The following is a 22,654-nucleotide window of genomic DNA, read 5'->3' as shown; positions in this document are numbered from 1 at the left end:
ACACATGATAATTTAGCTGCCTGAAGGCTTGTGTATAGTGGCAGGGACACATGGGACGGTGAGTGTTAGGACTGCTTGCTTCACAATACTTTCTTGAAAAGCATTCACAAATGCTGCTTCTAATTGAAGTGTATGGTGAGTTTGTCAAACTGTGGTTATAAAATCTGTAGATTGGTGCAAACTTGATGTATCTGTGATGCAAAACTTTTAAAGAAGTTCTGCGAGAAACCAGTTTCCAACCTGTTAACATCTGAACTTAAGAATTAGAATGCACCACAGATAGGACTCAAACCAACAATCCCTGGATTAGGAGGCCAGGGCCTTATCCATTAGGCAACCAGGGTTTCTACAGTAAGACTGTTGAGCAACAGTTTGGGCCAAAATCTGCTTGAGGCCCATAGGTAACCCAGTTTTTGACATAAAAATACAAATGATGCATGTAGCCAAAGACATGGCTGGTCCAACAATGTCATAACAAACAAGAAAAGTATTCAGAGAGCGCAGTACACCATCAAGTCTGCTCAGCCGTTGTATGATTACCGATGGATGAAATCTTTAAAAAATTAGAGGTCTGCAGCGGTGCATTTGTAGTAGAATCGCAAACATGTGATCATCAGCACCCAGCTAACGTAGTGTTCACTATTCATAGTTACAGTGACGCTGTGCCGCTATCTCTCAATGTTACAGAATTCTTTAGCAAATCCGTGGATCCAAACTATGAGCCACATCACTGTCAAAATCTAATCACTTGGTCCTTGTGTCATTTCTGACCTTCCCTGAAATTTTCATCCAAATCCGTTAGTCCGTTTCTTGGTAATGTTGCAAACAGACAAACCATTGCCGACCATCACATAGCTCTGCTGTATTCCTTGACAGAGTAATTATCTGGCTGCATATACGGTATTTGTGTGTGTATATGAGTCTGTATTATTACCTGATGGAAGATGCTGGTGGCGATGAAAGCACAGCGAGGATTGAAGGCTCCAGTTCCACAGACATACAGGTGAGTCTGATTAAAAGGTTGCAGAACTCGCAGGAAGTTTGCACACTCCAGCTGTGACGGAGAAAGACAAAAAGAGGAAAACAATGGATACACAATGTTTTGCATTACTTCCTTATTAAGGGAGTGGTGCATTTATATTAACTAATTAAATTTGTTTCACCTGGTACCAATGCTGGGAAAGCAAACACAGGTGGAGAAAAGCTCATTTTCATGGCAATGATAATCAAGAACATGATCCACATGTGTTCTTTTAGTGAGGAAAAACAGTAATTATTTTTTACACGAAAAAGATAGAAGGCTCCATGTCGAGTATAAACCTGATCCGCTGGCTCACCAACTGTCCCTGTACTTCGTTTTTATCAGAATAAATCTCCCAAGCTTGAATCTTGATATCGCTGTCAGCATCAGTCAGGCTTGTTTGTTTACGGTTCCCAAATGAATCAGATTCATTCAGCTTTAGTTCCGCTGCAGATTGTAATCTATCATGCAACTGTCTTGCTTTATTGCCAAAGACAGTTCTTGTATCACATTGCGGTGTGCAGGGATAAAACCAACAGTGTTTGTAGGATTATGTCCATTCTGTTGCTGTAGTAGTTGTTGTGTGACTTGTTGCTGTCTTCATGCAATCTATTGTGTTTGTGTGTTTATCTGTGCACAAGCGTTGAATCACCTCTGGATCCTTCCCAGCCATGAGGCATTCTTGGACCCGCTCCGGACTTGCTGGCCAGTAGAGCTACAGAAAACACAAGCGGGAGAAAAAAACAGATTTATAACATGTTTTTATTGCTCACCCCACATTTCCCATCAAAGGGTTTAGGGACTGGCAGGTGCTGTACAAGAAAGCAGTGACTAATATAGATGATAAAGAGCATGAGGAAGATTTTTATGCATTTTCTCTCTAAACAGACAGAATGAAAACCAACTGGCAGCACTGCTGAGGTCTGATGATGGGCCAAACTATTAGAGCAGCAGTTTTAGTGGCTGCATGACTAATTATTGTAGAATCTGACTGGACCCACAGACTGAATGACAACATTACATGTCCACGGAAATGCAGCTATTGTCATTACTATAACGCTCCATCTGTCTTTTGCTTCTAGCACATTTTCACACACTGTGGACTCATTTTTCACTGCAACATAAAGTCATGCACCTCTATTGAAACAGAACAACCATCACTACAAGTAGAGAGAACTCAGATGTCTCTTGTGAAGCACATGAAGTTAGAATACTACATATATAAGAAAAATATAAAAATGCAAGTTAAATATCTTTATTTACATTACCGTTCAAAAATTTGGGGTCACCCAGACAATTTTATGTTTTCCATGACAACTCGCACTTTCATTCATGTGCTAACATAACTGCACAAGGGTTTTCTAATCATCAATTAGCCTTTTAACATGATTAGCTAACACAATGTAGCATTAGAACACAGAAGTGATGATTGTTGGAAATGTTCCTCTGTACCCCTATGGAGATATTTCATTAAGAATCAGCTGTTTCCAGCTATTTTAGTAATTTATCACATTAACAATGTCTAGACTGTATTTCTGATTCATTTAATGTTATCTTCATTTTTAAAAACTACTTTTCTTTCAAAAATAAGGACATTTCTAAGTGACCCCAAACTTTTGAATGGGAGTGTATGTAATTACAAATATGTAAAAACCTGGAATTAACTTGCAAAATGTTTTTCCAAGTGCCCACAGGTGTTATCGATACGGGAAAAATGGTAACTCTACATTCTGTTGATATTTTTCTGTGTAAACACAGCCTGCAGTTCAACCTAGTTGAGCCAAACATTTTTGTTAAGTGACCGTTAGTCAATGGCAATATTAGCAATATGGGGGAAATGAAGACTCTTCAAGCTGCAAATATTGTACTACTCACATTTTTAATTAGTTGCCATACTTGTGTCCTATCTGGTCTGTGTAAACACATCCTGCAGTTCAACATAGTTCTACCATGAAGGGAATGGATATCTGTAATGTGACTATTTGTAGAAGCCGATTCAGTCGCAGCTTCTTTGTTGCTCTGATGAGAGTAGAATTGGACTGAGTTGTGCAAATGTTCATTTTCTGTCCAAATTCCTAAACTAAGACGTGGAAAAAGTGATTTTGTTGAAACATGTCAATTTTCAGCTTAGATTTGGTTAAATTTCCAACAGAATGACACGTCATGGATGAGTAGTTCAAGGACCACAGGAGAGCTGAAAATTCTGCAAGTACTTTCCGTCTCTTTTCTGATAAATTCTGTAATTTTGATAATTTTTTGAAGACAAAATGACTAAATACTAAATAGTACTATTTATGTTATTTGACCAACTGTTGTTGACAGTAATAAGTCTTTTTTTGTCTTGGTGACTCAGTGGTTACAATGTTATTTAATCCTGCTCAATTGAGAGTGTCGCTGAAGAGGATCCAGATTGACTCCACGTCTGCCCTTATATTTTGATTAGGTTTGGTCTGGTATCTATTTATCTTGACAGGTCTAAAGATAAACCTTTTCCATACTATGTGGACAGAACATTGCTCAAAGATGAACAGTTTGTTCATACAGAAGCTGACATACATGCTTCAGTTCTGTTTTTGACAGCAGTCAGCCCACAGGCCACTTTATTATCCTTTAAATATTCTTGTGGGCTCTATTTACCATTGTTATTAATCCCAAAGAACCAAACCAATGACACTGTTCCAAATCACAATTTTTCCAACCTCCGTAATGGCTAAATGAGATGTTGCAAGCAAAGTGGAGGTGGTCCAGCTATGGCTGGAAAACTTAACAGATGTGTCATCTGTAAATTTTTTGAAACAGACTAGAGGCAGAGAATTACCAAAGGCCACGTGTTTATTAGTGTTACTTTTTATTTTGTTAAATCTGTTTGAACCACCACTGATAAAAACAAACAGTTCGTTTTGGAATCAGTTCGAATGCTTCGGGTTTGTTGAGGTTTGGTTGGGTGGAGTTTTTCAAACACATGAGCTCATTCTGGATTCAGGTAAGACAATTGCCTATAAAAATGAACAACGGAATGACTTCACGAGTAGATCAATATCTGAAAAAAACTGACCAACAAAACAGCATAATGAAGCTAATATAATCATCTCACATTTGTTGACTCGACCACATTAAACTGAATTGGTTGTCTGCATGCAAATGTAATCAAAGTATATTTAAAACTCCAAAATGGGGTTTGTACTGCTGTTGCTTTCATGTGAAGCCAATAAGGGAGGACAGACCAGAGGAGAAGACAATGTATGGCAAAAAACAGAGAGAGGTGAGGCTTAGTGTCAAATGACAGCTACATGACTAATGTGAATATTTCTCGGAGTTAGTAATTCCCGCAGAGAGAAGAACAATGAGGCAGAGATGGAATCAATAAAAGAACGGCCTCGCTTGTCACTGTAAACCACAGGAACTGCAAATTGTACTTCAACTTGAAGCACCTCAACTGTTAAAGGGATGTTTAATAATGAAATATGTGCAAAAATGTCATCTGAATATTGTTTCAATCTAGAAAATGTGACACCAGCTTGTAGAAGGTGACTAATGGCGGTTTCAGGAAACAATTTTTGGATGTCCAGTAATGGTTCCCCGATGCTGCCGCTGTTCCTGCAAATCCTGGCACAGAGCCGAGACGATCAGATAAGATTAGAGACTACGTCCCCCCCCTGCCCGCCCTTATCTCCAAATACCACACACTGACAGGAACACGGACCACCACTACTGGAGTCTCACCAGGTAAAGACTGAGGTTAATGTGAGTTTATGCTTCTGTGAGAATCATGCTGGTTGTCAGTTTATTCAAGGAGAATGTGGGTCAATAAATCACAGAAATGGGCTAATTTTCTGTACTTTGGTAGTGAAGCCCAGAGACAAAAGAAGTAGCAAGACTGCACAAAGACCAAATATGAAAACAGAAAGCCTCAGACATATACTCAAACCCTTGGTGACCCTTTGTGTAATGGTGGCTGCCAGCTGCAGACTCACACAGAAGGAATGCGTTGGGGGTTTTTCTTTTTCTTTTTTTTTTTTTTGGCGGAGGGGCCTGATCAAAGAAAAATCTGACTGAAGGCAGCAGTGTCACATTCAGGCACTCTGCTCTGGACTGGAGGGCCTCATTACGACTCTCCCTGCCAGTAATCAGTTTTATTGAGTCAGTAAATAGAAAGATGTGAGGAGATAAAGTTAATAAAAGTTGGATCAGTTGGTGCTCTGATAAGATGTCAGTAGCAGAAGAAATACACTGAAACACAGATAATCTGGCACAGTGAGGGATTCTAACACCACAAGTAGGAAAAAAACCTGCACACAAGCTGGAATGACAGACTATAAATACTGTATGTACAAATGTGCAACTTTACAGCCTGCACAGAGCTGACTTATGAGTTGTCTATGACTATCTATCGTTTTGTTGGCTGACTGCCCGGCTGAGTGGGTGGCTGGCCAGCGTGACTGCTGTCTGTCTGTCTGTTTCGCCGGCTGTTTGTCAGCTCATCTACCTGCTTGGCGCTCTCACAGCCTGCATGTATGTCTGACTGATGAGGGTATTGATTTGATCCGACAGGGAGGGCAGAGTTATGAAAAGGCAGCACTGTGCTTGTCCTTGCCGTGACCCTGAACTCAACCTGACTGACTGGTAATCCATCACCGTATCTGTCTGGCTGTCTGGAGATCGTGTTAAAGCTGCAGCACGAAACAGGAGAGTGTAACAAAACGTATATCTATGACGGAGGCAGGCTGCTTTAAACTGATTTCAACCATTCATCTGAAAGTTGCTTTGCTTGATGCTGCAAATCTTGGTTTGTCATTCTATGACTATACATTTTATATATGCTGATGCTGGACATGTTGTGTTGCACAACTGTATGTCAGGTGAGAACTTGACCAGCTGATTTAGGAAAGTGCTGAGCTGAGAGTACACTTCCTGCCTCAGGGTTTTAACCCTCTGAACCCCAAAACCCACCAGCCGCTTTGAAAGGCTTGGAATCTAAATTATTTTGTTCAGTGTCTACAATTCTACAGTTTCATTTAGCAGACACTTTTATTCAAAGTGACACACATCTGAAAGTAGATACAACACAAGCAAGAACCTAGTCAGGAGATAACAACCTGGATAAGTGCCATGAAACAAGTTCAAGTTCAGATACGACCTTGGTGCCTCTAGGCAGTGCGGGAGGTAATAGGAATTTTTATTGTTTTCTTTATTTCCTTTCATTTTTTTGCAGTCTGTCAAATACAAAGGTGTTCAGTGAAGAGCTGGGTTTTTAGTTTTTTCTTCAAGACTGAGAGAGATTCTGCAGGTCGAACAGAGTTTGTCCACTCTTTCCACCAACGGGGAACCACATGTCTCATTTATTTTTATTTTATTTTATTTTTATTTTAAAAGTTAACTATTTCCTGTAAATAAATTCTTTAAAAAACTAAAAATTCTATAGTAGATGTGATGCAGAAATTTAACATCTGTTTTATTATAATACAGATTTCTCTTGAAATGATCATTTTCAGGTAATTTCAGGGGACTCCAGTGAAGTGCAAACCTTTCACTCAGCTATTCTACCAAACTTTACATGTTGGATGTCAGATGTGAAAATCCATAGTATCTTTTAATGTTCGTATTGTACTGAGTTTTTCTGCAGTTTGTTCTGATTATCGTCTCAATTCCAACAAAGAGCAGCACAGTTGTCTGAAAAGAGAACAAACTGCTGCTTTTCGTGCAGATCAGTGTTGTTATTTGGTATCATTAAATATTTTAAATAGTGTCACCTAAACAAACAAATATTAAGTTGACAGTACCTCAGGGTTTTTACCTTCTGAACCCCAAAACCCACTGGCCGCTTTGAAAGGCTTTGAATAAAAATTACTTTATTCTCCATGTCTCATTTATAAATTCACCAAATCTGAACCATCCATCCATCTATTCTCTATACACCGCTTTATCCTCACAAGGGTCGCAGAGGGGCTGGAGCCTATCCCAGCTGACTCGGGCGAAGGCAGGGGACACTCTGGACAGGTCACCAGTCTGTCGCAGGGCCAAAACTGAACCACTTGCTGTAAATAGATTTCCTAAAAAAGAAATATAATTCTCCGCTCCTTGACACAACCATGAAGCCTTTTATGACTCAGCTGTGACTAACAGTCATGAGACAAAAATTTAGGGGCTTTTTAGCTGAACTGCAGGCTGTGTTTGCACAAAGCAGGTAGGAGAAAAAGTAAAATATATTTAGCATGTACACCCACCATTTTTTCTACATACTGGTAACACCTGTGGGGAACTGGAAAATATTGCACAACTTGATTTGAGGCTTTTTTCAATTTCAGTAAAATAAATAACCAAAGAAAATGTTTTCCTCGTGTTATGATTTAAGGCACTGTAACTGTGTCACGCTACAAAGAGGACATTTCAGAGTTCTCTCTACTTCTAGCCATGGTTGTTCTGTTTGCATAGAGGTGCAAGACTTTATATTGCAGTAAAAAAAATGAAGCTACAGTGAATAAAAATGTGGCAGGAGTGAAGAAATATCACCCAGAAAGTTACTCATGGAATAAAACATTGCATTTACAGGCTTCAACGACTTGTTTCCCGGTGATTCAAAAATGCAGAATGCAGATCATCTTGTGCTGTTTTTGTCATAAGTTCAATATAAGCAGCTCTTGTCTGAAGCATATTACTTCTCTACTGCTGCTAAAACGAATCATGCGCAATAGTACACATGGACAGCGAAGGAAATTGGAATGCCAGAAATGTGCACAAAATAATCTGTGGTCTGACTGGAACCCGTTATGTTGCTATCTGTTCTTTGGTTTTGACAAGGTACTAAAACAAAGGCTTATGTCTTCTTCTTTTCTTTTTTTTTTACCTCGTCCAGGTTGTCCGGGTATCACTTTTTTATGATCTGAGTTCTACACATTTGTTAGGCTTCTGTAATCTTCCAAAAAAATAGTGAAAAACAAGACAACACTCGATTATCAGGTCAAAATAAGTCATTCTATACCGACAAGTTGATAAGTTAGAAGTGAATTATTGAACAAGGACAACACTGCAGACATGACAGAGGGGAGGAGTCAAATTGGAAAGAAGTAAAAGATGCTATTCTGCTGTTTGAACACTGTTGCAGTCTCTCTGTTAGGTGAAAAAATAATAGTGTTAATGGAGGTAAGAACCAGAAAACTGTACAGTTATGTAATAAGACTAAGGAATTCCAGAAAGATGAGACATCAGAGGCGGTATTAGTCAGAAGGGTGTGACTTTCCTCTTAAACCATCGGTAATTAACAAGCCTCTGTTATCTGGGTCTGCTGTCATCTGAGAGTTTATGCATGTATCTAATCTTTATCCACATTCATGCATCAACAATCAGCACCTCGGCTGAATGTTTGTGTTGTACCTTCCCTCAGATGGTATGTGAAGTGCGTCTTCCAGTTCTAACCTTGCGTGGGTTCTGTGTTATGTCGTCCAGACTGGTAGACAGAAGGTTATCTTTCATGGCCACGTAAAGACGCCTCCGGTCTTCGTCAGGCAGCAACGAGTGCAGGTCTCCGGCCACCAGGGGCAGCGTCAGCAGCCGACCATTCTGGATCAAGTCTAACAAGGAGAAGACAGAACGCAAAAGACAAAATAAGAGGCCGGTAGTAGCTTGATCAGATTTGGAAATGTGCCAGGAAATCTGAAATAAATATATCAGAAAACAACATGTTGAATATAGTGTTGTAAAAACTGTTGGTTTGTAATACCAGCTACTTGTCATATTGGACTCATTTCTCACAGTTAAATGTTTCACTTCACAACTCGTAATATCAGGGAGGGCAGATTCAATCATCAGTTAAAAGTTTGACCGTTTAAGAAAATAACTTAAGGTACTTAAAATTCTTTATTGTTTTCTTTCTTTTTCTAAAAGTTTTTATTCAAACTTTGTTACCAAATGGGATGTATAGTATTGTCATTCTTTTTGAACCAGTTCCCAGTAAATAATTCCATGAATAAATGTGATACTGATGCAGCCCCCTTTGTAGCTCAAAGCAGATCTTGAGCAACATCACAAGGAACAGCCTGCAACACTGCAGAATCAGTTTTGAAAAGATTCTTTTACTAAAAACAGAATTAAACAAGGACACTTCAATGACTTCTTTGTTGAAGTTTCCGTTCTCTTAATTTTTGACACCAAGATTTAAATTGTTATTGCACATGTACATCAGCTCAAAATATTGGTTATAGGTTTAGTTGATAATAATCGACATAGGCACTGGAAATATCATATCTGTCTACCACTTATTACATCACTAACACATGATATTTTCCTAAATGACTAAACACCCAGAATCATATTTATTTGAAAGGAACAGACTGACTTTTTGAGAAATACGGTTATTTGCTTTCTTGCATAGCATTCACAGATGTTGCTTTTAACTCATGTGTATGGTGAGAGTGTCAAAGTTGTGGTTATAAAACCTGTAGTTTCATGCGAACTTGATGTACCTGTGATGCTAAACTTCTAAACAAGTTCTGTGAGGAACCAAAATATGTTAAGTGCAAGCAGGTAGTTTCCAACCTGCCAATATCTGGACTCAGAAAGCTGCCCACACCCCAAACCCACAATCCTTGGCTCAGGAGACCAGTGCCTTATCCATTAGGCCCCTGGGGCTTCAATATTACCCTTCCAGAGGTACAGAAGCTTCGTTCAGAATTTGCTTGGGGTTCGTAGGGTTAAAGGTTCCCAAACTGTTGACACTGAAATACAAACGTTCGGCATAGCCAAAGACATGGCTGATCCAACAACATCATAACGAATAACACAAAAGAACAAAACAGCCTAACAATCATAATATTGTTTCATAGGAACAATATTCAGTATATTCTAGTAGAAGGATCCATCAGTTAAAGTATTTTCTATGCATAAACTGTACTAATGAATGCACATACGACAGTAAGATAAGACAAACCTTTATTAAATTCTATAAAAGTTATTTTCTAGTGTTCTTCTGGCTGAAAAACAGCTCACACCCTAGATGGGAGGTGAACCCACAATCACTAGTTTAGGAAGCCAGTGCCTTATCCATTAGGCCACCAGGGCTAGCATAGCACCACTAGATTCACTGGATGTACAGTTCCTTAGATGCTGGGAGTGCATGAAGACTGTCTTATTCACTCTTGCAGTGAACAGTAGAACATTTAGTGAGTTTTGTTAATGGCTCAAACATTTTAGAGTTAACAGAAGCAGCTCTAGAAATTACACATACACGGTGGACTGAGAGGCAGCTGCTCATTCTGAACGGATTATACAAAGTATAATTCTTGCTGGTTCGTAAAGCTGGGAGTCTATCTAGTTGTGGGGAAGGAACCATCTTCATATCTAACTGAAAGTAAGTTTATAACAACCACAAACTGCAAAACAAAATGATATTTACCATATGGGACCATTAATCCATGGAGCTAAGACAACCTGTAAAGCTCACAAATGAATCACACCATGCCAGAGGTAATCCATGCACAGGTGGGTTTTAACACCATCATAAGTGTAAGAAACAACAACAATAAATAAACAAATATTGCAAATAACATCTGTGGAAGTAAGTTTTTGAAGCCAGCTATGACGCAAATCATTTTCAGATAATCAATAAGACACAACCTTTCCCACACCTGCAGGATCTATCTTACACACAAACACAAACTGTCAGTATTTTGTCTTGCCGTCTCTTTTCTCTTATCAGGTCGGACACTCTGATTACACAAAGAAGCCACAATGTATCTTTTGTGAATAAACAAACACAGACACACACATTTACACAGAGACTCAGTGTACCTGAGACACATCTCCTGATAGGACATATGATAGCAGGCGATTCTGAAATCCTAGATAACCAACGCACAGATTGCGTTTTTTTTTAAACAATTACACTGCTGCATCAAGCAAGCTATGAAAACTATGGTGCGGGAGATCGACGGATATTTGAGCGAGGATGAGAATCGCACGTCCGCCTGTCTTGTGTTAACTTTTGCATTTTAACTGCCAAGTCAGTCGACCAGATTTGGCATCACCTCATGAAGCTGAAACCACGAACGTATAGGCTTTACAGCAGCACTAGGCATTGGTTCACACGTTGGCAGCTCTAAGTAGCAGCGAGGAGCAGAAAGAGCTTATAAAACCTGCTTGAACTTGTATAAAACGGACAGAGCATATTTTTGTTTATCAATGCTGCAATGCTTTATATCGAATGACACCAAAGGGTTGCACAAGAGTGTTTAAACCACACCCAAATAATGGAGCTTCTAAATCATATGCGGCTTGTTAATTGGCTTCATGATTTATAATCTTTATCTGAATTATCTGGTACAGTTTTGGGTTGCTGAAGCGGTGGTGGGCATTCATGTGGAGTTTCCTCCTCTGCAGGGATGTCCAACACACGGTTTGTTTCGTCAAGCAGGTAAATCTAAACTGACACAAAGCTGCGAGGTGTATAATCCACAATATAATCTGGTTAATGTCCCACAGAGTGTCATGAGAGTGTGAATTTCTTGCCTTGGTGGCTCCTGTGAGAATAAGATGTGCAAGTCTGGCAGCAGAATGGAAATAACACGAGGTACTCATTAATGCTGGTATACTGTACATCATTAGCACATGTAAACTTAGGACAGAAACCTAACTAACTACCTACTGTTTGTGCAGATAGGGGTGGTGATCAGATTTTTCAGTACAATCTGATAAAGTTAAAACCAGTTCAACTTCTATGTCTTTAAAGATGGGTGGCATTCTGAATTTTGATTTACAGAAAATAAAAAAGAACAAAAATCTGGAATGAGTAAGCACCATTTTGCTGCAGAACCTATTACAGGGTAACCAAGATAAAACTTCTCCATTCTGTGCCTTTGCTTTGCCCACCACATTTTAACCCAAACCAAACAGAGCTCCCTTCATCAAAACTTAAATCCATTTGCTGACACATCGCTGTGGCTGCCCCTCATTCTATAAATTTTGCCCAAACAGCTGTGGCTCTGTGAGCACATGGCAATTATCTGAGCTACAGCAGACCGAAGCCAATGTAGGACCCAAGAAAGAAGTGATGAATGACTGAAAACATCTTTAGTGCTCCGCTGCGTTTCTTCTTTAAAATCCTATATATTGTAGCGTGTTCACGTGTGGGTTCAATAATGAGTTTAAGAAAGACAAGAACACGGAATGAGAAAGCAAACAGAAAGCAAGGAGAGATGTTCACAGTTAAGATATAAAGGATCTATCTCTGAAAGGCTGAGAATCTATGACAAGCTGCATCTGAAATGCAAGAATAGATACAGAAATAGCAGGCGGTAGACTGGGGTTAGAGAAAGGCCATATGCTGAAGCATATTTGCAGCAGCTCAAGTTTGTATTTGTTTGTTCAGCTGACACTATTTAAAATATGCAGTGATACCAAATAACCACACTGATCTGCACAAAAGCAGAAGTTTGTTCTCTTTCAAGATAACTGTGCTGCTCATTGTTGAACAGAACAAACTGCAGAAAAACTCAGGACATTACAAGCATTTAAAGATACTGTGATGTTCACATCTGAGAGCCAACATGTAATGTAAAGTTCAGCGAATGTGATATGCTAGCTAAACAAAACCCTATCAGTTCAAACTACACTGCAGTCTCCAGAAATGCACATTCAAATTGCCTAAAATGCTAATTTAAATAAAAATTTGTATTGCAGAAAAACAGAAGTTCAATTGGTTTTTAGACAATGTGGTCAGAGTAAATGGTTTATTTTTGGCAAGCCCATTGGTTTATGCCCTCTGAACATTTGTTTTTTATCTACATCCATCTATCTAAATCCTGATGTATGTAATAGAGGGCATCTTGGCCTTTCCAGTGATATCTCATCATTTTGGGTGGGATGAGAAAAACTTTGTTTTCATGCTGAGACAAAATGGAGACTCCAGCAACATGCAGGCTTCTGGACTGTTGAGAGTTTCATTTATGTTCATGTTCAGTTTAATTTAATTTAATTTCTTAAAGTTTCATTAGACAATAGATTGGCACCCATGTTGTCTTCTCAGCCTATTTTGATTTTAAAGTGTCGCTGTTTTTTGTTTTTTTTTGTTGGTTTGTTTGTTTTGGGTTTTTTTTACAGTAAAATTGTTCTACCACTGGAGTGGGCACGCTGTAAAATGTAAAATAAAAAAATATTTTATAAAATTCTGAATTGTAGGTTATTGTTTTCGCTCCAAAAGAGCAGGAAATTACAATAAACCAGTTCTCAGGAGGATATAGAACAAGTGTTTTTTTATGTAACTTCATATCTTTAAGCATAGATTTGATTACTTTTCCAACAGAACAGCATGTCACAGAAGACTAGTTCAAGGAAAATCTGATGATTATTTCTATTTCTATAGTTTCTGACAATAACAAATGGTGTAATTTGGGCATTTTTTTAAAGTAACCAGCCTTTGAAACCTGCTGGTGGGTTTTACAGTTCATTGGGTTAGGGTCTCTTACATTGTAACGCTCATGTAATGCAGGTATGTAAAGTCTAAACATCTCTTCAGGAACCCGTCACACATGCCACATTCATACATGTCTTTTGTCGCTTCATGTTCATTTTCATCTATTTCTTCACATGCATTTAAACGGTATCAAAGGGTGTCGAATCTCATTATGTTTAATTAAAATTACAGGAAGGTGAATCTGATTTGTTTGGACCAAATCCAAATCCATCAAAATGTCTGATGTGGAGGGATGACAGGTTTCCACAACTGTACCCAATTAAGAAGTTTCATGCTGTGAACCCATGTGACTTTTGCTTGTTGTTACTAGTTGGTATGTACAGTCATGTGAAGAAAAAGTACATTCAGTGGACATTACTGACGTGTTCACTGTATTTAAACAAGCAAATATTCAATCCTCATTTAAACAGAAGACAATAGATTTAAAGAAACGCTGCATAAAACTTACATTTTTCTAATTTTTGACATTATTTCACTTTTACACTTTCAAATTCAAAATAGTTAGAGTCAGGGGTTCTGGATTAGATGTAATTCATTAGAAGGGTGTGGTGCCATCAGGGCAAGATCTAAAAAGCTCTCTAAGGACTTCAGAAAAAAATTGATTCATGAAGAATGACTTGAAATCAATCATTCCCCTACAAGTGGCTTAGACTTCAATCAATCGATCATTGTTCTGAATCTGTCGACCCAGCAAACTGAGTCCAAGAGCTGCTAGAGACAGTCTGAGGTAGAAAGAAGTCTGCAAGAACCCAAAAAAATTTAATGACAGAATCTGCAGGTAACTCATAAAAACAGTTGAGCCAAGGTTCATGCATCTGCAGTCAGAAAGAGATTGTACTAATTTCACCATCATAGACTGTGTGTCAGGAAAATGTGTTATCCAAAAAGAACATATAAAATGAATACTCAGGTAAAGGCCAGGCCTTTTGAGATATTATTATTATGGACAGAAGAATCAAAGATGGATTTTTTTTGGCCTCAGTAACAGTAGACATGTTTGATGCAGCTTTATAGAAGAAGCTCCAGCCAATTGTGAAGCAAGCTATTGGTAATGTTCTGGTTTGTGATTGCTTTGCTGTCTCAGAAATCAGCCAACGTGCTGTTTGTGATTTACCTGTATTCTGGATCATGTTTAAGAGTGCTTGAAAAACATACTGTCTGAAAGATGAGGTTGAACTGGACCTTTTAACATGAAGGTGCATGTAAGTCCACCGAGGAGTCGCTCAAAAAGAAGAAATGAAGGGTTGAGAAATAGTCAATCAAAATCCAGACTGCAGATTGGAATCCCTTTAAAATGTTGTGGGTGGACTGGGAACAGATAACATGTGCAAGAGAAACCTCAAACATCTTGCAGCTGAGAGAATTTTGCATGAAAGAATAGCAAAAAAAAATCCATCAAGTAAATATTTGTGTTAAATAACTGATTGAAAAAGATTTCCTCGTGGTCCAGTTTCCACGGAATGTACCTTATTTTTCACTTGACTGTAATTAACTAAACTGAACAAACCAAAAATGAATGAAGCCCATTTCTTCTGTTGTATCAAGAAATTGTGCACATAAAATGAGGTATTTGTTGAATGTGATCATTGTCTTTGTCAATGTCTGTATTTTCCACGTGTATTCAAACCCCAAAATAAATCTGAGAGGGCAAAATAGCAAAAGGTGGATAGAGTTGGAGAACGGAAGTGAGGGGAAGATGAACAGCAGGGAGAGAAAGATGAGAAAAATGACACGGCAAAGTGACAACGAGATGAAACCGCTCTGATGGGTGAAGACAGCTACGAGATGAGAAAGCTGAAAAAATGTCAAAACACGACGCAATGATCGACAGACGAGAAGGTGAGGGAGGACTGAGAGAGATTCTGATGCAGGAAATTAATAAATATTGATGGATGGCAATGAGGATGAGCAGGAGGAAGAGGAATAGGAGAAGACAGGTGGGGATTGGGCGAGAAAAGGTCGATGAGGGGGGAGGAGAGAGCTCCTGTAAAAATCATGCTTCGATAGCATACTGGGGGCAAATGATGGACGTGTGGGTGGATTGAGGAGGATGTGGATTTAGGAGGGAAGCGGGATGAAGGGGAAGAGCGCGATGGAAAATGGTAGTGTAATAACAGAGTGAAAAATGGAGCATAGATAGGTGGATTGAGGAGGAGAGCGAGATGAAAAAAGAGGCGAAAAGGTGAGAAACTAGACTAGGTGAAAAATGATGATTGGGTGGTTGACGGGTGAAGGATGGATGTGGGAGAAGGCAGGAGGAGGAAAAATGACAAAGAAAGTAAAGGCCAAACCTGGAGAGGGAAATTAGAGGAACCACAACATGCTGACAGTGAGGCAAAAACACAAGAGATGGATGAGCAGAAAGGAAATGAGAAGAACACATGACTCAATGGAAATGTAGAGATAATCCAAAACAGAGAAACAGTCGCAGCAGGAAAGAATAGTCTCACACACTAATGGTAGATAGTAGAAATTTCCACTGCAGCTCAGGGTGAAATCTCACTGTGTTGATATTCAGAAAATGGCCAGTAGAGATAAATGGTTTTGCTTCACGCTGATCTAGCTTTCATTAATTCCAGAACGTGCAATGAATTAAACAGATTCTGTACTGTGCTTGTTTTTTTTTTCGAGCAACTTCTTCAAAACAATTCATGCTGGAGATTAAAACCTAGACAGTTTACTAAGGAAGGTTTTGGTGGAAACGTCATCTTAACTTCTGACTAAATTGTCATTATGAATAAACTTTCTCCAGATCTGGCTGATCGCTTGTGTTTGCTTGAGCCCTAAACAGTAAACCTAGCAGAGACTCACCACATCACCACGTCTTAACAGATTATTTTTTAGGCTGAAGTGGCGTTCCAGAGATGTGCAACCTACTTTCAAGATCCATTTGTAATCACTGTCATCTGAAACAAATGTCATAATATTTGTTGAACCTTGTTGCAGTTCCATTTGTCTGACATTAGCTTTTTGCCCACTGTTGGAAAAAAGTGATGTATATCCCCTTATTCAGCGACTAGCAAGTACACAACTTTTTAGCTATACACAGGAGGAGTTAGGCAGCTTACATTAAGAAAGCTTTCAGAAAAGACAGTAAAATTGGCAATATGCTGCTTTCCTGGTGGTTTATCCTTCTAGATTAAAGAGCAAATTTGACCAAGCTTCAGCTATCACTACTCCTAATCATTAAAACAACTTTCCATAGGAGGTTAGGATGCTAAATTGTTCTTCACGTCTTCTGTAAATGCACTTTTGTGTAGCCTTTACACTAATTTCCTACATAGTTTGCTTGATTATGTTTTATGTTTGGAAAATGTAAAAATGTACTGTAGGTTTCCCAGTGAGCCAGCATGTTCAGCTATGTTTACTTTGAATTCATGTTGGCACCCATAACATTTTCAGCTTGTGGTCTCATCTGTTTACTTACTCCTAAACACACTGTTGAACTCCAAACAATATAAAATCACATTTGAAAACAGTCCATTTACGTAGCTGCCAACAGTCATTTCAAGGTTGAAACTCCTTGAATTCCGAGCATATCTCCTCAACGTCTCAGCCTCGCAGCTTCCATTTGAAAGGAAGGACGTTTGTGAGAGCCACTCTCTTCACAGGGAATCAAACCCTGGTGGAATTCACGGCTCGCTCTGCCTACTCAAGCATCCGCCACTTCATTTGAATTACAGTCTGCACGCCATGAGAGGCGTTGTGACCTTGTTTAATTCAATACGAAGGAAAAAGCTTGGCTTAATTGAATGTGAAACCACCTCTGCAGTGGAAACGCTGGCAACATTCAGCATCTGTTGCGGTCACAAGATGCTACTGGGTCAGACAGGCTGACATAGGGCACACATACTCGCTTTAGAGTTCATTAAATCAGCACTTTCAGCACCGAGGATGAGACTCAGATCTGCAAAAGGGGAACTGAGAGTGGCTTTGTCAACACAAGCGCAAATAAACGCAGACATTTACAACTGCAAAGATGGAAAACTGGTGCAGTTGGCGAGCCAGCAGCACATGTTCAATGCAGAAACTAAATTAGATACAGCTCCGTACTGCTTTCTTTATCCTGCATGCACAGAATTTTTGGAAAACTTTGCCCCAGTCAACATCTTGACCCCACAACGATGATTGGCTCTTATTTAGCATGAAAGAAAGAAACACATTCTTTTCTCCACCATGCACACCCCTGACTAAGCTATGAAACACCAGCTGTATCCACCCCGCCCTAACTCTTGGGACAGTCGCCTTGGTAACAGCAACCATGCCGACATAATTTGTTGGGGTGGAGGGGGATGCCGAGGGGTGTCTCTTGGCCGCTTCCTCATCCACCACAACTCACCACGCACAGATGAATGACTTGGCCAACACTTCTCATCAACAGGCAGCACAGTTTGGAATAATGGAGTGTTTTTCCAAGGCATCAAAGCCATTTACTTAATGGGAGCCCTCCCATTAAGTGGGAGGGCACATTCATAAATACCACCAACCACACGCATTTACGGATATTTCACGATGCAAAAAGCGTCATCTGTGTAGCATTCAACAGGATGTTAAGACAAACACCTGCTGAATCTTCTGCTGTTATTAACCAAGCAAGGGCATGAAGGGGCAACACATTCTCCTCACAATCTGCAATGACTTCTGAATGGATGCTTTGAGAAGTCAAATTGAAGGCATTAGTGAAAGTTTCAGCATTCGTCGGCAGCAGTTTGGGATGATTTTATCGACCCAGAGGCAATTCGTTCTCCAATTCTGCAGCCTTTTCAGAAACTCTGAATTAAAATTGATTTTTCTTTTTTTTTTCTTTTGAGAGGACTCTCGGTTCAAATTGCACTGGAAGCTGGAAGAACAGTCTGATCAAAATAGGGAGTTGTTATGTGGCACATTAAGGGGAGGACATTAAGCAAAGAACATCATAAAAAAATATCAGACCTGTCTTTATACTGGGGAGAAACTGGTTGTTACGAAGAGGCCAAATAATATTTGAATCTGTGTATAAGGGTTGGTAAATAAGTTACAAGATCTATGGGTCTAAAAAAAAATCAAAAAACCATACCTAATTGAAGTTTGGCTGACATTCCTGTTGAAGTATACTTTTACAGTGTCCTAGCACTTCTGCACTTTGAATTTCATTTTGGGAAAGAGGATGAAAACTGCAGAGTAAAACTAGTGTGAAGCAATCTCATTTTTTATTGTGGTCAAAAAAAACAGTGCGTCAGTGATTTGAGCCAATTATTCTCCTTGTGGACATTACTGTAGAACTCTACCATCATAGTCTGACACTAGGGAATGAGTTCCTGGTGCACAATTGCATGAATGTTTTAGAAAATAACGTGCAAGATGCCCGGATTCAGAAACTGCAGCTCTTCTACTGCAAAAACTGTTGTTTCTTGTCTTGATGGTAGACGGGGACCCACCTCTTGTCACCAGCGACAATCCTCAACATGAAGATTGGATCATTTTAATTGCTGACTGACATAGAATTTGATGGTTTTTTTCTCTGCTCAAGTTCAAAAACCATTTAGACATTGCAAATTTACACTCACCAGTGTTCATAAAAACAGGTATAACACACCCTATAGTGCACTGTCATGCAACATCCTGACCTGCTAGCACATGTTACGAGAATAGTCCCTGAACTTTTTGATCAAAGCTTATATGTCTTCATAACTGATTTCATCCGCAAACAATCCTGCAGCTATTAATTCTAATAATCATAATAAAACATAATACATCTTATTAAGGTAAGATGCCTTACAAAGTAGGCAAGAATGCAAAAACTAATAAAATATAGTGGAGAAAGGAGCATATAGACATGAATTATGCATTGTAGGCAGCTTTAAGTTTAAAATTCTATTAGTTTGACAATAGCTAGATAGTAATTTCTATATTATTCACCGACTTTCATGTTCCTGCTGGTATTTGTGATACAGATTCTCACAAAATGTTAAACATTCATACATGGAAGCTCTTTGTAATGGGTTTTTGTAGAAAAACGTTGAGTTTTAATTCTTACTATTCTTGCAGTTGACTCTTATTGGATCTAGCAAAAACATTTAGCTTAGCATGACACTATTTGCAATTGCTAGCTCTATTTTATAGTGAGAGAAGTGGGGTGGTTTCTCGTTAGCAGGAGGGAGTGGTGTGCTTAAAAAATATAAAATAATGGCAATGTTTAACATGATTTTTCAGTGGAAATAGCACACACGTGTCTCTTATCACCAGTGTGAAAGACATATGGTAAGATTGAAGGACAGAAAAGTAAAAACAGGTAACCGAAACAGCGAAAAGGAGTTGAAAGCAGCACAGTCTGATTACGTTCTTCACACACAGACTTGCTGAGTGCAGCCACTCTTATCAACATCAAGCTGACAGCGAGGTCAATGAGGGTTGCGACCTCTGATCGCAGCCAATTGGCCTCTGACTCCTGTCACTTGGAATCAAAGACAGAAAAAGTTAAGATGTAAAAGAACAGACATGCTAAAGACATAATCCTGTGGGTCCATGCATGCACAGAAGAACAAGTGTGTGCATGAATGGTTCCTTTATGTCAGTGTCTGCCTGTCCTTGTTTTCTGCCTTGAGTGTTTTTATTTATACGCTGCTCATGTATGTGTGCGTCTGTGTGTCAGTGGGTGGATATTTTTACCCGCGGTAAATATTAGATTAAAGGCTGCTGGTCATGGGAGCTCTGATGGACCTCGATGTGATTAGAGAAAATGTGCAGCGTGTGATACAGCTAAGAGCATTCCTGCATTGCACAACACGCACACAGATGTACGAACACACAGCAATGCATTCTCATGAACATATACACCTGCACAATATCATGAAATGGTGCAAGTTGGACGCCGATCCAAGATTAAACTTCTGTTTTGTGCTGGTCAAGCTGTTTTTAAATCGACTTTAGATTGATGGAGTTTTTCACTAACCTACGCAGTGACAAAGTGTTTTTAGACTCATGTTTGTTACTTCAAATGTGAAGCTTCAGTCTTGGAGCCAAGCCGCTGTACGCTACTGTAAATAAATGGGTACAAAAGCAGAAATGAAGAGCAAGTTTGTCATTCCCTCAAGAGAAGTCCTGACATGGCAAACCAACACCGAGTTTAAATTAATCACCAGCGCTGTTGTGTGCATTATGTCATCTGCTACATGTCTTGCTGCAGAGATGACAGTCTTAGGATAAAAAATAGTGGCTTTAAAATGAATTCATTAAATTCAAATTACATTACTATAAATAGTTCAGCAGCTATAGGTGTCAGGATTCATGACTACACTGTAAAGACTGATTCAGACAGTGCGGTAAAGTGCAGACAACAGCAGAAACATGCTGTGGATGTGTGCTGCCAAACAGAGGCAGTAAGAAAGATAGAACAGATGACAGGAATTAAATGCAAATGTAACTGACAGTCTCAAGCAAACTAATGTCAAGATTTCTCTACACACGTTGTCTTTTTATAAATTGACGAAATCATGTCATTTATCAGAACTAGAAACTTTAAAACAGTTCTTAAACTATTCATTTGTTGGCAAACTTATCAAAATCTAAGTTTAAAATTGAGATATTTCAACAAAAATCCTTTATTCTGCATCTCGTTTAAAATTGCCAAAAATAAACCATTTGCTCTAATCAGATTCAGTAAAAAATAAATAAATAAATAAAAATTCTGCATTTCTAGGCACAACCAGTAGGCTACAACTGACTGAACTGCGACAAACAGTCAGTTAAAAAATTCAGGGACTTTTCAGCTGAGCAAGGCTGAACTGCAGGCAGGGTTTTGGAATACAAGTATGAAAACAATGGAACATAAGACTGGAAATGGTAAGCTGTAAAATGCTGATTGTGTTTAGAGCCACATATTTTGTCATTATTAGTTAGACATGGAGGCACTTTGAAAAATGTTTTATATGTTAATTTCAAATTTTTTTAACATAATTTTGTAAACTTGTTCCCTTCATTGCCTGCTTTGTTGTGTTTAGAGTATGTCTGCAACAAACACTTATTTTCACAGTAATGAACTTAGTTTTTGGGCTATAAAGTGTCAGAAAATGGCAGAAAATGTTGATCTTTGCTTCCCAAAACCCAAGAATGACGTCCTCAAATGTCTCAGAAATGCTCAATATCCTGTAACGGTGTAAAGAAAACATAAAACATCTATAGTTCAAAAAACTGTTATTTTTAAACCACTCAAACAGATTATTTTGATTAGCAATTATTTTGCAGGGAAACAAGTAAACAACAGAGTCAGAGTATTTTTCTCCTGGAACTAACTTTAATTCCAGCTCAGGAAGTGACAGGAAAAGTTTGTTATTTGATAATAAATCAACAAAAAATTACAACTTCAGAACGGAATAATCAAGAGGTCTGTTAAAATTACTCCGTGACCTTCTGCGTCCACTTTTACAGCAATGATGGGATGTCTCCGAGCATGAATGACCAGCTCTGAGCTCAGCTGTGAATGTCAAAGTGAGGTTTGCAGCCAAGGTGCAGTGGTGTCAACACAACAGGAATGAAGAAAGAAAGAGTGTGAAAGGACGGGATCAATTTGGCACACAAAACAGTGGACGTCAGTACAGCTTTTCCATGCTGGCATCACAAGAATGACCTGAAAACCTGGTCTGCGCTGTGCTGGACAGGTAGGACGTGTGCTGGTTTCATTAGCAGGCTGGCAATGCTGGATTATTTCAGACTTCATGAACACTGACAAGTTTTATGGAGGAAACTTTCCCAGCTGAGCGCACGCCTTGCAACATATTTCAAGTACAAAATAAGAATAGCTCTGTGAGCCTTGTAGAACTTTGTAGAGGCACAGTGAAATGTGAGTGACATATAAGATAAAAATGAAAGAGAAGATGAAAGGATATAGTTGCTATCTCAATTGTTATCGCACTCATGGGAGTCCTACTTTGTTCTTTTTCTGGTGTTTTATTGAGTTCTTCTTGTTTCTACACACACACACACACACACACACACACACACACACACACACACACGCTTGTGCATGCACATACACACACACACAATAAGCTACACTTATTATTAATTTCTCCAATTATTCCCTCACAGCCCAAAGCATTGTCCATGTGAGTGTATTTCAAAGCTACACATGTGTGTAGTTTCGTCTGTCTTTGTCCGTCTGTTCATCTACTCACTGAGCCCCAGGGAACTTT

General features: G+C 39.0%; 1 protein-coding gene across 3 annotated transcripts in view; it reads right to left on the bottom strand.

Moving 5' to 3' along the window:
* The window catches only part of sema3h (sema domain, immunoglobulin domain (Ig), short basic domain, secreted, (semaphorin) 3H), an 89,097-nt gene that overhangs the window by 47,921 nt on the left and 18,522 nt on the right, over window positions 1-22,654 (bottom strand). For all 3 annotated transcript variants that reach the window (XM_051949772.1, XM_022206318.2, XM_022206319.2), the window contains 3 exons: window positions 8,435-8,589; window positions 1,674-1,736; window positions 935-1,054 (listed from right to left, as the gene is read on the bottom strand). In XM_051949772.1, the coding sequence (XP_051805732.1) occupies window positions 935-1,054; window positions 1,674-1,736; window positions 8,435-8,589 (338 nt within the window). The remainder of the gene's footprint in view (window positions 1-934; window positions 1,055-1,673; window positions 1,737-8,434; window positions 8,590-22,654) is intronic.

The sequence above is a fragment of the Acanthochromis polyacanthus genome, chromosome 6 (genome assembly GCF_021347895.1).
Source record: "Acanthochromis polyacanthus isolate Apoly-LR-REF ecotype Palm Island chromosome 6, KAUST_Apoly_ChrSc, whole genome shotgun sequence".
NCBI lineage: Eukaryota > Metazoa > Chordata > Actinopteri > Pomacentridae > Acanthochromis > Acanthochromis polyacanthus.
The sequence above is the reverse complement of the archived record's forward strand: the minus strand, read 5'-3'. Positions and strand labels throughout refer to the sequence as shown.